The 16,363-nt window shown below is 39.3% G+C and overlaps 2 protein-coding genes across 6 annotated transcripts; one reads left to right on the top strand and one right to left on the bottom strand.

The window, feature by feature from the left end:
- The first annotated feature begins 2,017 nt into the window (after positions 1 to 2,017).
- On the top strand, positions 2,018 to 11,156 carry LOC131883141 (chymotrypsinogen B-like). Of its 2 annotated transcripts, XM_059230518.1 has the most exons (6): positions 2,034 to 2,491; positions 4,030 to 4,295; positions 4,369 to 4,475; positions 7,481 to 7,629; positions 10,543 to 10,832; positions 10,905 to 11,156. In XM_059230518.1, exons 1-6 carry the CDS (start codon positions 2,290 to 2,292, stop codon positions 11,088 to 11,090), a joined length of 1,200 nt encoding a protein of 399 aa, XP_059086501.1. In that variant the 5' UTR covers positions 2,034 to 2,289; the 3' UTR covers positions 11,091 to 11,156. The 2 variants fall into 2 exon arrangements, with proteins under 2 accessions (XP_059086492.1, XP_059086501.1); XM_059230509.1 differs by having other exon boundaries at positions 2,018 to 2,491; positions 10,543 to 11,156.
- LOC131883151 (uncharacterized) lies at positions 11,083 to 12,370 on the bottom strand. Of its 4 annotated transcripts, none has more exons than XM_059230554.1 (2): positions 12,206 to 12,370; positions 11,083 to 11,850 (listed from the first exon to the last, which is right to left on the bottom strand). In XM_059230554.1, exon 2 carries the CDS (start codon positions 11,847 to 11,849, stop codon positions 11,169 to 11,171), a length of 681 nt encoding a protein of 226 aa, XP_059086537.1. In that variant the 5' UTR covers position 11,850; positions 12,206 to 12,370; the 3' UTR covers positions 11,083 to 11,168. The 4 variants fall into 4 exon arrangements, with proteins under 4 accessions (XP_059086537.1, XP_059086522.1, XP_059086514.1 ...); XM_059230539.1 differs by having other exon boundaries at positions 12,080 to 12,207; XM_059230545.1 differs by lacking the exon at positions 12,206 to 12,370 and having other exon boundaries at positions 11,460 to 11,600; positions 11,677 to 12,199.
- Positions 12,371 to 16,363: the final 3,993 nt, after the last annotated feature.

Here is a 16,363-nt window from a genome sequence, read left to right as displayed (position 1 = left end):
GGTTCATGTCAATTGGAGTTAAGATGAAAAAGAATGAAATTCGTCCTGTCAGGAGTTATTAACAATGGAAGACGACATGAAGTTCAAAGTCGTCATGCGCTTTGGAGCGTGGATTTAAAACACTCTGGCCCGCCAGGTCATCTCTTTCAATTGAACGAGCTGAATGAACAGTACAGGTGCGACACTACTTTCAATGGGCTCAGTACTGGTTCAAAGATGACAATGATGGTGTTGACGTCGTCTGTCTCTAAATGGATGGTAGTAGTTCTTGACACTTGATCTCGGCCTCGAAACCGTCATCAACTATCAGCTTCATTTCCTCGAAATGGACGGGATTAGGACACTAACGAGGAGCGAGTACAGACTCGAGTACAGACCTGTAAGGACATGCGCATCATTCAACGATGTGCTTCAATGATTGATTCCAATTGGTGAATTAGGCGATGAGGAGAAAATAACATGACGCTAAGAGCGTCCAACTTGTGCAACCACCCAACAATGACTCGTAAAGTTGGACATTGGATAAACACGGTCGTCTCGCTCGTCTTAGCAGTGAGAGCGAGCCATCCCATCATTTAACGAATTTAACGAGTCTACTTAGTAAGTATTGTGCGAGTACTTGGCCTTCCAGAATGGTCGTTCATCCACCACCTGATCAAAGAGATTAGGATATGATGTTCGTAAGTGCGTACGTACTAACGTATACACGTTGTACGTGCGAACTTGATGGACTTGTACGTTGAACATCCTTGCCAGAGAGCGAGATCACAGCATGATTAATTGGACCATGTCTGATTAGCATTCCTAAGGCCATAAATGACGGTCCCAAGGATGGATTCAAAAATGACTCGCGGAGTTTGGCGGAGATCCTGGTGGGAAAATGCTCCCACTCATGATGTGGTCGAGTCTGAAGTAAACGGATTATCCAACAATAATGAGTTGCCAGAATCCTGGAGGTGGTCAGCATGGCTCTTATTTGGCCAATATAATGGACCAGAAGCCACACAGATTACAACACGGGCAAACAAATCACGACGACTCATGATTTGCTTCAAAAACACCACGATTCGCCACGATCCCGGTTTCTATTAGGTTGGCGGAGAAATCTACTAATTCGATGACAAAAGTTGGCTGGTGTTAGGGGTCGCTTCATAAAACAATCAAGCCATTCATTTACGTACAGTAAGCACTAACAAAGACGAATAAAACTGGGTTTTCATCCTTATCTGTTAACTGAGTCAAGCCAAAAAAATAGTATTATCTGACGCAACCTGAGTCGTCATTAACTACTCGATTTTTTTGCCGACAATGCAAGAATTCAATTGAATCCTTTTGAGCACTTGATGATAAACGTTCATTTGATTTACATCAAGAACGTTCTTGACATCCCCTCTTTTTTTTATCGCCAATTCTATGCACCATGTACCAAGGATGACCTCACCTTAAAAGTACTTGTACTTATAAATACATACCAATCAAATCAAATCTATAATTTTCGGCAAAAATATGCTGAACATTTGGGGACATTGACAAAAACAAAATGGAAACATATGCACATTGAGAAAGAGGGCATACAACCTCAGAAGTTTATTTTCTCGCTCATTCTTGTGACGAGATAGATGCAAGAAAATATGAAGCATGTAAAACACTCTCCATATTTTACGCTATCTCCCAAAAATTACCTTGCACTTCATTCAGCATCATTGATATTTGGCATTGAGCTAAACGCCATTGAAGTGTAATGCGACATCAATCGAGCGTGGATTTGACACATGGCCCGTATTCCATCGTCCAATAGGTCAATCCATTTTTCATCCGATTGTCCTTGTTTTCCCGGACGGACAGCGCCCAGAGAAGGGTTAATCTCGAAGTGGAGATGAACTTGATATTGATAGAATGCTTCAATTGGCCATCAAAATTGAAGCACGCCAACAAGAAATGTGCGCATCTGTGCCAAGTGTCAAGCACTTCCACTCTTCCATTATCCATCTCCAGTGTCCTCCTTCTCATTTTACTAGTACTGCGAAAATGCCGTCATCTATGTGCGTGAAACCGACGTTTCTTACGCTCCTCCCGGCCTGACTTTTCGATCGGATCATCCTTGGTGGAAGTGGTGGTGGTGGTGTTTCGTATGAAAGAGCGAGGGATGGAGTGAAGGGATGGGAGGACGGATTTCTTCCCAAACAACAGTCTGACCGCAGTCTCACAATGAGTTACAACTAGCACTCTCTTGGTGTCCAAAGAATAGACCCTCCCATTGCTTGTTTCGGAGCATCCAAACATGAAGCCATGGCTGGATCCTTGAAGTTCTTCAAAGCCGTTGACATGCCAACCAAGGCCACTGCGACCACGACCACGTTCCTCATTGTATTTGTGGTGATGATTGGCACGTGCCAAAGTGTGGCTCTTGGGCACAGGTCAGGGAAGTTTCTGCTCCATTGGTCCAAAATTAAACATTTCAGCAGTGCCATTAGACAACGCAATCTTAAAGGTAAAGAAAGTTCTCTGAATGTTTGAGCCTTGAATGGACGATAATTCTATTTGCAAAATATAGATTCTAATTGTAAAGGAACGGCAAAGAAATATTTACCAATCACTCAATCTTACTCGATCAGTTATTTTTCCCGTTGTGATCCACATACTTGTGCACTTTGTTTCTACTATCCGAATTAAAGAATCTTCAAATATCAGGAGTACCTTTCCACCAATAAGTATGAATAAGGCAAAAGAACGTAAGCAGAACAAATTGTGAAATACATGTTATGGTTCAACAGGGCTCGACTTATCTTTTAGCGGTAAATCATGAGGGTAAATGCAATGCTAATTCTTTTAAATATTCATTAACTTGCAATGGTTGCTCTTTTTGTGCATTTTGAAACGACCAAATGAGTCTCGTTTGAATTACATACTATTCAAACATTATGTACAATATGCATGAGCAGTATTGACCCGACTGGTCTGTCCGACAACGGCTTACTTTAATATGAATTGCAAATTCAATTTTCATTCAGGCCCAACCTTTCAAATTACGTTTCTAAAAGGCCAAGCTTCAATAATTGATCCTCGGTTGAAAGTCGGCAAATCAAAAATTGATGCCAAGCCATTTGATAGATGTTTTTTCTCTTCAAAGACAAAAAGACATTAACGTGTTTACAATCTTTTCCATTCTCAATCCTCCGGACTTTGGTGTTAGTTCGAGTTGCCAAAAAGTAGCTACTGGAATGATTAACCTTGGTTTTGTACGCTATATGAGAGATTGAGATCTAAGTCATATGTTGCTCCTCGTTGAACTCAAGGTAAACGATAAGAATTAAGAAGATCGTGCATCATGATGTCGACGTCCACATTTCCCTCTCTCTGTTTCTTCATTACCATTTGTCCTTAATGTTCGAGATCACTTTTGCATCGAAAATATTATAGTCCAGCTTTTTTATTTTATTTCTGGTATTTGGCTGAGAATCTCAGATGAGCCCATTAACTTTAGGCCTTACAAGAAAACTTTGTCTTTAGAGCAAGATCGGAAGTGGGAAAATGTACGACCGCTTTGACTATCATATCTTCCGAATGTATCAATAAACAATGTGGTATAGGCAATGCCTTTTTCGGTGCTTTTAATCAGATTCAGCTTGAACGATGCCAATTTAAGCTTTTTCCTCTTACTAAATTTTGGTCTATTTTCTCTATTTTGAGCCGAGTCAAATCTCCCTCGCTTGATTGATTTTCGGGCGAATAAAATCGTGGCTGAAAGTGTTATTGGAAAATGGCCGCAGTTTTTTTTTCAGTTTTCCACGAGTTCTTTTGGTCGTCCTTATTCTCTTCACTTTTGTCTCGATATATGAGCATTTTTTTTGCCCTAAAATGTCATCATTCTTGGAGGATTTGAAGAGTTGACGTTCAATTTGCTGCTTTCCCAGGGTCCATGCATGATCTTGAAAAGTTCATGCAGAGCTAATACATTTCTTTCGACACTGGCTTCGTAACGTCAAAACAAGAGTTGAAAACCTCAGGAAGTGTATTCTTCTCTTTCAGATCTCAGAATCGACAATTGCGGGCTAAGCCCTTCATTCCCCAATTATCGCCAACCACGGGTCAATGTGCCCACAAAAGGGCTGGAACAGGCACACAAACTCGACCATATCTCAAAGGCTCATTTCGGAGACGCTCAAATTCTCAGCCGAATCAAAGGTATCATCCAGGGATCAAAATCAGGACCCGCCGACGATCACTCGATCCATGGATTATTGGGTAGAATTATTCAGGGTGAAAGATCAGTCAAAGGATCGTGGCCATGGCAGGTACGTAAAAAAGGATTCGACCCTCGGAAATGAAGCGGCTAAGTGACAAAAATCCTCTCTCTCGTCACCCCAGGTGTCGATTCAACTTGAGTTGGGCAAATTAGGCCATATTGGACATTGGTGTGGTGGTGTCCTCGTTCATCCATCTTGGGTTTTAACGGCAGCCCATTGTGTCTCCAAGTAAGTGTTCTATCATTATATCTCAGAGAAAAAGGCTTATACCCAAAAAAGTGCTTGTGAGCCTTTCTGCTAATTTTTTACAAATCACCTCTGCATACACTTTTTGGCGTTTTTCATATAAATATGAAAGTCATAGAAAATTGTGGGTAGGATTTGAATGTTATTTTGATTGTCAAGATCCTTTTCACAACTCTTTTGTCCCTAAATAATAGAAATGAACGTTAGATAGCAAACACCATTTTCTATATTTATGATTTTAATCTCTATTGATTGAAACAGTAAAGGACTCCTTATTCGAAATATACAGTGCAGCAGAATCGTTTTTCCGCTCACGGGAATGGCAAAACCATTTTTAAAAGAGCACAGCAAGAAGGGTACCAGAATCGAGCGTCAAAGATTGCAAGCCCAACTCTGTCTCAAGGATATGAAACCGCACATAAATCATCTCTAAAATGCAATTCTTCAAGTATTATCAGCTTAATTGGCTTATTTTGAAATTTTGAAGGATACTTGTAGATCAATCACGTTTAACGTAACAAAATTCTTTATTAATCAAATAACTGGTTAAATTGTAATCTTTAAAGTAAAATAATATAAAATTAAAAAAATCAATCAATGCTTTTCAATGGTTTCGATTAAAATACCTTATAAAATGTAAATCTAATAAAAATTCGTTAGTGGAACAGGTATCATAAAAATGTAAAGTTTCAAAAGAATACAAAACATATTTCATATTCAATTGCTAAGGATTGTATTGCCAGGAGAAGGAAGGATATCCACAAAAAGTGCATAAAACTTCATTTCGGTGTTAAAACATTACATAATTTTCCATAAGGAAACTAACTTGTTATCTAATATTGATAGATCCTACTTCCTTAAATAAAAAGATAAAATGCTCAAAATCAGTCCCACAAACTTTTACTCACTAATCGACCATAAAGAAAAAAAAAAAAAAATTAAAAAAAAATAAATTTAAAAAAAAAAATAAAAATTTAATCATCTTCGCCTTTATGGTCATTTAGCTTTGTTTTCGATTGATAATGAAAGTATGGATTTAAGATTAAGATAAGAACCGCAAGTTGTCAGAGAGTCCTCTTGAAATTACTTGAGATAATTTTTTAAAGCTCAATGGAAATTTATTTTTATTTCCGATACATTAGCACTTGAACATTTGAAGAAGTATGTAAAAACAATTATCTTCATTCGATACAAGATATAGTAGTTCTATTGTCTCAACGTAGGATATACGGTATTTTGCTCATCTGAGTACAGTTCATAGGTGGGCCAGGTTTTAACTGATAGTATGATAAAGGGAACAAGCTTGACTTTGGTGACATATTCATGACTAGTTCAAAAAAAGCACTGAGTACATTTTCAAATGCGCTTTCAAGCTTTGAGGACCATACCTTTTTCAATTCTTCTTGTACCATGTGCCTTTGGGCATTTTGCCGTAAAGTAAAATAAGCTTTTCTTATCGGTTTCTTAGTTGCTCTACCATTAAATTTGCCTCACGATTTGGACTCTTCAAACCCTTTTTTAAGCAATAATCATTTGACCGGTAATTTTCCTATTTTTTTGTTTAATGGTGTAGGCATGCGAAGTAAAACAGGAAATAAAAAAATACGGTCTCACGTAATTGTGTTCAAAAGTGTATTATGTACTTATTTGAATGACACATGAATTCGTCACCAAAAGCAAATTGTTCTTGTTGGTGTCCTGATTTCAAAAGAGCAAGAGCAATTTTACTTACGGTCTGACAACTTACCGGTTATCCAAATCGTATTTACGCCAACCGAAAACAAACGATCAAGATGCAATCTTAGATAAAGTAACCGAGCTGAATTTTGAAGGACTAACAACTCAAATGTCAAAAGCCTCGAATAGATTCAAGGTGATATCCCTCATACCAAAGCACAGAGCGAAAGTACTTTGGTCATACAAGGATCAAAGGATTCCTTGACCTTCTCAAGGATACCTTTAACAGGAGGATTGCACATGGCAATTGGCGAAGCTAAGCCAATTTGCTAATTCACAAGGGAACTACCTCATATTATGAAAAAGCGATTTAAAAGATATAAAAATCGTGTTTTTATGACAATATTTTGTGTTATCTTAACTTAAATGAAAACATTGAAAGTTTCTCGTTTATGTAGTAAAAAGTCTTGAGCTTCAACTATAGGTACTTAAAGATGTGTAGTTTGGTCTCAAATGCCAGTACCTTAATGCCTGTTTCCATTTGTGACCGAGTCTCTGGTCAGAGAGACCTTTAACTATAGGAGCGGACATCAGCAGGGCCGATCTTTCTTTTTGTCACAGCTCTTTGTCACTGCCATTGTGGGTTTGATCCAACAAAAACCCAAATCATGTTGTGAACTCTAAGCAACAACACCATGGCCCACAAGAGAATCAATTATACACCATGCTATCCTTATCGATTAAAAGAGTGTCTTAATGTCAAACATTTCAAGCAAGCAATCTCATGTAATTATTATCATGTAAATAAAATAAAAAGCTCAATCAATGGATAGCCATAAAATACAGTTGAGCCCCTATCATTTTGTAACAGAAAAAGGCAGCAAAAGGGGGCTAAAACAGACCAATTGCAAAGTAACAACTTTTTTTGCCTCTCGACAATGTTTTTTGCATTTTCACAAATCTTTAAAAGCACTTTCGCAACTTTTTTCGCATATTGCCCAACTTAAAATATTGTGGTTTTTTTGGCCAATAAGGCAACTTTATTCGTTAGTGTAACAAAGTAGCAGGAATACTTTAAACTTTTGGACTGTTTGAAACCAAAAACAAACATTGATTTAGCAAAGTATGGTAATGATTAGGCAAAAAAACCCTGAAATATTGGCCGTCTAAAATTGAAGTAAAAGTAATTATAACTTAATTGTAAAGAGTAGCACCATTACATTTTTTGTAATTGTAATCCGTTCTTTTTATTATGGAACGCATAACGCCCTGCTGTAGGTATGACATTATTAATTCTTTTCTTCTTTTAGCCCTGGCATTGAAAAACTTGGCGGTGGAAGATGGACCGCGGTTCTGTCTGACCACAACAGAAAGACTCTGGGCAATGATGAAGAGCTTGCCTTTCCCATTACAAACATTACTGTTCATCCGAAATTCAAGGAATATCATCATGATATTGGTAAGCTCGGAACATATTCTTAACTTCAAGTCGTACATACCATCTAGGCCAAAGGTCGAAGTCGTCAACTTAAGTTTTCATTCAAAGTTTTCATACTCTTATGATACTGAAGATGAGTTCATCACCAAGACGTCTCGGTGTTCTAGGTCATTGAGAGAGTTGCATTTAAGTGAGCCTTTCCAAATGCGAGTCCAATGTTACAACAAAAGGCATGATATAAAAGACAGGTGAAAATTTTTTTTAAAGATTTTTTTTCACGGGCTTCCCTTAATGTAACCAGGAATGTAATCTCCAGTACCATTGAAACGAAAGTTGCTACCGGATCATCGACATACTCTGTACCGACGGTGCTATGTAATACAAAAGGGAATAAATTTAACAATGAGGTAGCCCGAGAAAGAAGAGAGGAGGACTTTATTATTTTAACTGGCCTGGATTCTGGAAGACTTGATTGGGAAAAAGCTCTTGGTTATTATGAACGGACAATGAATAGGTCATGAAACTTCTTCTTTATTCTGAGGAATTTCCATTGCGATTTTATTTTCACCCCGATGTTCAACAGGATTGTCCATTGTTACTTATATCAACAGCTACAAATAATGGTTGCTATTTTGATATCCAAGAGGTCAGATTTATTAGATTTAGCTCACTTTCAATCGCATGTTACGGGCTCCGAATTGGTCCGCAATTCTCCTGAATGGCTTCAAATACTTGCCACCACGCAAATTGAATTCGAGGACAAACTTTCCAATATTAAGAATGATATGAATGACGTGGATTTCTTTTTAACGAAAAGGAGCTTACCTTGGGTAGGACTGCGATGCCAAAATACTCTATGATTTCTTCACGAAATGCTGGAAAATGAGATCTGCATGAATTGATTTTGAAATGTGATTAACTTATTTTACAATTAGTGCTTACCGATACAAGAAATTATAGTACCTTCATTGGTAGCTTGAATTTATTATGGATTCCGAATTCGAATTTTTATTACTTGAGCCGAGCAAAATATGCATTAAGAACTCCGATTCATGCTTTAAATACTTGGTTTTGTGCCATTAAATATGCATAAAGACAAGGTAAAATATGCACTTAAATGCATGCTTTTTAGCCCAAAATAATCACTTCATGCATTAAAAATCAAAATATGTAATTCAAAGTAAAAAAAAAACTAGGATCAAGCAACAGACAGTTACATGCTTACGCCAAGCATCCTTCACAAATATCTTTTTGACCTTGGCAATAAAGTGATGAGCGGGACTTATAACGGATCATCTCCGCCAACCTATGTGAGCCATTGGTTTTTCAAGATATTTCACATTCACATTGCAAATTTTTGGTCAAAACCAACCTTATTGTCCTTGGCCCAAAATCCCTTTAAACTATTAGCGTCAGCACCTTTATCCTTCTCCCAGGTAAATTCCATCTCCATCAAGGACCTGCTCAAATTGGCCCACTTTAGGAACCTGAATAAACCAGGACTCTCTCGTGTCTCAATCTTTATTGGGTTCCAGTTAAAAAGAGACCTCTACATCAAAGCTGATCCCGCTACCAAAAACTGACGTCTGTCAATGACGTCAGAGAGATCAAGTAGGCGGGAAATACAAATAAAGTAAATGATAATATTATGTGACGCCAAGCCAACAATTTTACTGCAAAAATCAAGATTGCCATCACCACCCCTAACCACCTGTTTTGTAGTGCCTCTGGCTCTGCTCTTCACTTTTCCCATGTGCACTGAATCAAGTCGAGTCAATTTAGTTGTGATGTCACGTTCTAGTCAATTATTCTATCCCTCTGCCACTGTAACCACTCAATCTTTTACCTCTTTGTTAATGATTATACACTCTCGTTGATACGTTTTACGCACTGACATGACAACGAGGCGCAATAAATGACTATTAGAATACTTTTAAATTTGCTCACGCCATAAACCATAAACTAAAACGCCATAAAAATATGCATGAAAACAAGAAATATGCAATAAATGCGAATAAACCCGTCTTATGACATAAAATAGATAATGCATATTTTTGCCGTCTTTTCTAATTACTTGAAAGCACTGAAACTTAATTCAATTACTTTTTCATTTTCGGACTAACTTAAATGGCTGTAGGTGGATCTTGTCTTCAAGAATATTTCAACCAAATTGTCAGCAAATAATGGTAGGATTTGCATGTGAATGACTTGGTGACCATTTCCTTAAGAAAAAATAGCAAATTTTTTAAGGGGGGGCGAAGCATATTGCTAGATCTATGTTGTGAATCACCAAGTGATGGCATTGGATCAAAGATAAAAGTAGATTTATAATTTGCAATTGAATTCTCGCAATTACATGGGCTGAAATTGTTTTTATCTAGTAAAAGACTGAAGTGGGTATATGCTATCGAATTATCTAAATTTCAAGGGCTGAAATGGTATTTTTCGAAAAAAAGACCGAATTGGGTTTAGAATTTGAAATTGAATTATCGAAATTGCATGGACTAAAATGGTATTTATTTAGTTCAGGTAATGAAATAAAACTTCTTGGAAATGACGTGCAATATCGTAATTGTAATTTCACTTCAGATCTAGTCACAGGTTTACACAAAACCTACTTTTATTTGCAATCATGCTTCAAATTTTTTTTAGGTTTTGGTTATTTCCAACTCCAGGTTCGAAATATATAAATAGAAAGAACTGAATATTTTCATTATTTGGGATCCTGGCCATCGATCCAGCCACTTAAGACAGCAATGGCCTCGTCCGGCTTCATGATAGTTCATGCCTTCGAGGTAACTAGCACAGTGGAAACTTTGTAACAAATTGTCATGTGAAAATCGAATTACTTGAAGAACATCTATGAGTATTAAAACCCGTCCAATTGAAGTTGCTGTAAAACGAATATTGTTGTAAATCTACCTCTACTTATAGCTATGCTTCGATTACCGGATGATCCCCGGATTGCTCGGCTATCTCCTGCATGCTTTCCGGTCACTCCACCGACGCATAATGAAACTTTCCTTGGAATCCGTTGTCTGGCCACAGGTTGGGGTCAAACCGAGTTTGGTGGCGACATTCAAGACGATCTCCATGAGGTGGAGTTGACCGTAGTCGCAAATCAGCATTGCCAAGAGGTCTATGGCATGAAGTACAACGTACCTATCCGCGATTATCATTTATGCGCGGGGCCCGTATTATCAGGCGGCAAGGGAACCTGTGTGGTAGGATGCCTCATTTCATTCTTTTCCCTAATCAATACTGGCAAACTCCAAGAGCTTTTCCCATCTTTACAGGGAGATAGTGGCGGGCCATTACATTGCAATATGAAGGACGGCCGATGGTACCTGGCCGGACTCATCTCGTTCGGATCGGGTTGTGCGAAACCTGGCTACCCGGACGTTTTTGTCAGAATGACTTATTACACGGATTGGATCCATCGCGTGATGAAAAGTCATGGCACACTGGACGAAGTACCCTAGTCAATGTTTAATGAATGAAACAGAAATGAATAAACGCCGGACACATTTTCATGAGAGAACACGTGCGTCGTACACATGTTAGTTGTCATCCTCATCTTTGGTTAGAATCTCTCGGGCGAGCTCCAGCTCCTTGTGGAGCAATTTGTGCATCTTCCATTCACTCTGTTGACATGATTGACCACAATATTTGGCGCGCTTGCACTTCACACAAGTTTTAAGAAGACTCGGGTCTTCCCACACTTTGAAACAATTCCAGCATTGCCGCTCCCACTTGTGTTCCAAGGAGTTGATTTCCACTTGGTAATGGTTTTTAAAATACTCTCTCATCAGGATATCGTACATCCTAACGCAAGGATTTAAATCGGAGCACTCGAATGCAAATATCACGAACTTTTCAATGTGAACGTCATTGCCGTACTCCCGGAATATCTTGAAGTTATGCTTGACCGTTTCAGGCAGACCATCTTCTTGGCCAAGATAGAGTCTCAATTTGGTTTTGAATGGATCCTCCTTGGCATAAGAAATGATTTGTTTAGATTTATAAAAATATTCAAGATTGGTTTCACTATTTGGGATTTCCACATACGTATTATCAATGGGTTGGCCAGCAATCTCCATCCAAAGATAGGGTGTTCCCTCGTAGTCATTTACGCCCTGACGTGCATTGGGGTCCCAAAGCAACACCCCAAACACAATACTGATCACATCTTCATTGAGGATTTGCGCGAGATAGAACTTCAACAAACCACACACAGCCATGCTAGAATTGGAGAGAATGAATTCCTCAAAGTCGCCACTCTTGGGGATCCGTGAGGATTGTATCTTCATGCTGTTGCTCAAGATTTCGTTGATGATTCCAGCCTTAGGACACAGATCCTTGGGCACCCGCCAAGGAGGCATGTCAAATTGGGTAGGAATCTCCCGGCCGCCCCCAACGGAATTCCGAAGTGTGAACAGGATTTCCGTAAGGGACAGATCCTGATTTTTACCTCTCATATCCTGAACCACGGACGATGGCTTATACAGTTCGGGAATCTCAATGTTGGCTGCCATGCCGACTAATTCACACTCACTGGCTTCTCTCGCATTGATTGAACGGTTTTTTCTTTCTTTACCTGTTGACAGTCCATCTATTGAGTCCACCAACCGAAGCCTCCAAGGAAGACTCCAAGTTGGAAGAGCTTCCAGAGGGCGTCCGTCTCAAGTTCTCCGAGGTTTGAATGAGCCCGCCAAACTTGGGAGGAATCGAGCAAAAGACATCCTCGACTTCCTCTTTAGTTTGGGTCGTACGCGGAGCTCAACGTAGACCAAAAAGGGAATTAGGTGAGATTACAATTTTGTTTTGATCGGCAATAGAGATCTCGTCTATTACTATTGCGATTGCTTCATTTATTCTTTTTGTTACGTTCCTTTTCGTACTTTTATTATTAATCATTAAAGACAGATTTGATAGCGCTACTCTTAAGGCATGAAGAGATCTATTTACAGACGGACTTCTAGAGATATGTATTGCCAACAGAAGAAGCGAAAGCTTCGTATTTCCGGAACCATTCATAATCAGCACTTCATAGGAACACAAGATCTTGTCGAATAGATTGACTTGGACAAATTTGCGCCCAAAGCCATACATAGGGCATTCAGGAGATTTAGTCAAAATTAGGTAGTAATCAGCCGCATAAACTTTTGACGACATGACTTTGAAACGAGCCAGTTTGAAGAAAAAAGTGCCTTTCTTTCAATTGAAGAGATTGAAGTATCTTATCTTATTCTCTATTTTGAAAAGGCGGCTCAGAGCTGCTCTACCAAGCATAGGTCGCTTTGTCGAAAACACCATTCACAGCCCATATTTCTAGAAGTTCGTGATTTCACCGCTGATAGTAGCACACAAATTTTTCAAAGTTGAATGACATATGGTTTCAAGGGATGCCAGCAGTCAAAAAAAAGGACTGAAGTGCAAAACTAAAAGCTTACTAACGCTTGATAAGAGCTAATGAATAAGCAAAGGTGTCTAAAACCTAAAATATGCATATAAACAGCTCAAAATATGCTACAAAATGTAGAAAAAGCATTAAAAATCGTTAGCGCACATTTTGGCCATGTCTGCTAGTAATTTAGTTCCTTAACAAAATGATGTCCAAAGTTAATGTTTACTACTCTCTAAGGAAGTATCGAACTATTTTACCTTTTTTACGGCTTTGACCCGACCAATGAAATAAGGCTTGAAAATTCATCTTTTGTTTGTCCATGCCTTACCAATACGATTTACTCTATGTCAAATACTCTTCCAGAAAAAACAAAGAAGGACGACAAAGTGACATTTCAACAGTGTTGAAGGTTAAATTACTACACTGCAGTTGCCTTGGCAATTATGACTGATCTTTACTTAAAGATATTTACAATAAGCATAATCGATCTGAGGATTTCTCCTAGAGCTCATAAGTGGATTATATCATTGTTTAATGAGGTGGGTCCCTTGTCGCTTGCTAAAGAAGCAGGCCGAAACCAACTTGCATTTCCATGCACACAAGTGATTGGCAGCACAGATCTCTCCCAAAACACTTCGGTCATTCCATATTCGACAACACAAGATTGAAAGGACGCAGACCACTCCTACCCTGGGTTGTTTCCATCCTGAGTCCAAAATCTTTTTCTGTATTTCTTTGGGATAATTCAAGTAACCAATCACTCAGTTTGGTTAATCTTTTCTCCTTTGGAATATCTCTGCTCAGCTGGTCCCATACATTAAAGGTCTCTTTAGCCAGCTCACACTCCACAAACCGCACAATTTGGCCCCCAGGAGGTGTCTCCTGGTACCACTCTCTCTCTTTAATAATCAGTAGATGTCCCTGTGAGGTTTCACTATGGGAAGCTGATTTCCTCGCCAACAAATACCTTGAACAACTTTTTTAGAGCGGCCTTGTAGTAGCTTTTACAGTTTCGATAAAAATAGATCAGCCGTCTTAGTGATTCCTCCCATGGGACTTTCAGCATGCCATCTTCTCGGGTACAGACTTTGAAAAATTATGGACCAATGTCAGGAAATTTTGGCCCATTCAAGGAACTCGACCACGTTTCTACTGAATTTTATCCATCTAAGGTCCAAGCTATTTCGTGCTCCATTCAAGCCCCAAGATACATCAGCTGTGGGATTCTCCATCCAATGTTGTTTATAACTGCAGGGGCCACCTAAACGGTCTTCAGGTCCCCAAGAGAAGCCCTGCTACTCTCATGTTCTCTCGATTCTCCAATCGACTCCCAGAACAGAAGGACATATCCTGGTCATTTTCTTGTTTTGCTCCAAACTCTTGTTGATTGATTGTTCCAAAGGTACTATCATTTACTGATCCTTTCCCTTCAATACATACGTTGGTTCTCTCAAGGGGCAAGGATGTATCCCTTTCTCCACCTATGTGGCTCGCAAGTGTTCTTTGGTTGTCTCTATCCTCTGATCCAAAGACCAACGGAAGCTCGTCCAATCTCTCACCGATGCGGTTGGCGACATTAGCTTGGAGAACGCGGACACGTTGCTCCTCTGTAAACAAGTGAGCCACGATCTGGACTTCAACATCCTCGAACAACCCATCCCCCATACATGTTTGAAGAACAGCCTGTAGATCTCCCAAAGTTCTCTCCATGGCTTGTAAATCCTTCCTGATTCTTGTCCTAGATAAGTTGAGATGGTCACCAATCCTAGCATTGATGACATTATTTTGTAAGATGAGCGTCCCTTTCTATGACGACATAGATTTACGCATTTTTGGGTCAATCCCACCACCAGACATGCTCTATAGAGTGCATTCAATGATACCTTAAATAACCTTAAAGAAATGACAAAAATATAGATGTATGATGTCGAAATCATGGCCCCAAATTTCAGAAGTGTTAGAAGAGCTAGACCGGGTTTCAATTCCAAATCAGAATTCGTCCATAGATGACGCCATTGATAAATTTGTTTCAGTATTTGAGGAAGTTTGGTCCAATCTAGGAACAATCTCTGAATGTGTTCCGAAAAGTGGGATGCGAACAAAAAATTCAAAATAAAGGAAGACTTTGTTCTAAAGGAGTTGCAAATTAGCAAAAAGGCTGAAGAGCAATTCAAATCTAGCAATTGTAGCTGGTCTCCAAAAAAGCGGGACGTACTCGTTATTCAAGACAAGATTAAGGTCTTTATCGAAAATGACCAGATACAAACTGAGAGTAAGGTGGTTCAGGAGGTCTGGTCGAAGCTCCCTATTGGGCTTTTTGAGGTTGATGGGGAAGCTATTAGCAATGTAGGGGCTATGTCTTACATGCTTGGAGATCAGTTCTCTAGTGTGTTTTCAACCCCACTGAGTTTAGAAGCAACAGTTCATTGCTCTTAAGACGAATCTGATGAGATTGACAAGGTTAGCCACGTGATCTCATAGTTACAGATCAAGATGCTTTAGCGGCCATCAGGGACTTGAGGCTGTCCAAAGATGTTTCACTAGGAGCATTGAGGATATGAGAGAGCTCTCGTATTGGGAGAGACTAAAAAAGGTGGGACTGAACAGTGTTCAGAGAAGGTACGAAAGGTATCTGATACTGTGTGACTTCAAAAACATCCATGAGCTTTGTCCCAACCCAAAGATTTAGGCTCAATTCTAGTCACCGTAGGGGCTTAATGTGCGTTTTGAGAGCACCTTCAAGCCCTCAAGAATCCGGGCTAGTTCGAACAATGAAGCCCTCTTCTCTTCTTTCTTGGGCTCCTTTATTGTCTAATTTGCTTCTCTCTTGGATTCGTAGCGAATACGTAGGCCTTATTGCCTGGGGTTTTCGCTAGCTTATCATTGGGTCATCTTGGGTTTCTAGGTACTCTCCCCTCCCACGTGACCTCTGACGGCCAAATAATTTCGAACTTATGCCATTCCGACACAAAGATCTATCGATTGATTCGAACTAAACAGGACGAGATGGCTCTTCAAAAGGACCTCGATCGCGTTATGCAGTGGGCCGAAGTGAACATGATGGAATTCAATGTGGGAAAGTGCACTGTAATGCGTTTTGNCCCAAAGCCATACATAGGGCATTCAGGAGATTTAGTCAAAATTAGGTAGTAATCAGCCGCATAAACTTTTGACGACATGACTTTGAAACGAGCTAGTTTGAAGAAAAAAGTGCCTTTCTTTCAATTGAAGAGATTGAAGTATCTTATCTTATTCTCTATTTTGAAAAGGCGGCTCAGAGCTGCTCTACCAAGCATAGGTCGCTTTGTCGAAAACACCATTCACAGCCCATATTTCTAGAAGTTCGTG

Source organism: Tigriopus californicus, chromosome 1, assembly GCF_007210705.1.
Source record: "Tigriopus californicus strain San Diego chromosome 1, Tcal_SD_v2.1, whole genome shotgun sequence".
Lineage (NCBI taxonomy): Eukaryota > Metazoa > Arthropoda > Copepoda > Harpacticoida > Harpacticidae > Tigriopus > Tigriopus californicus.
The sequence above is the reverse complement of the archived record's forward strand: the minus strand, read 5'-3'. Positions and strand labels throughout refer to the sequence as shown.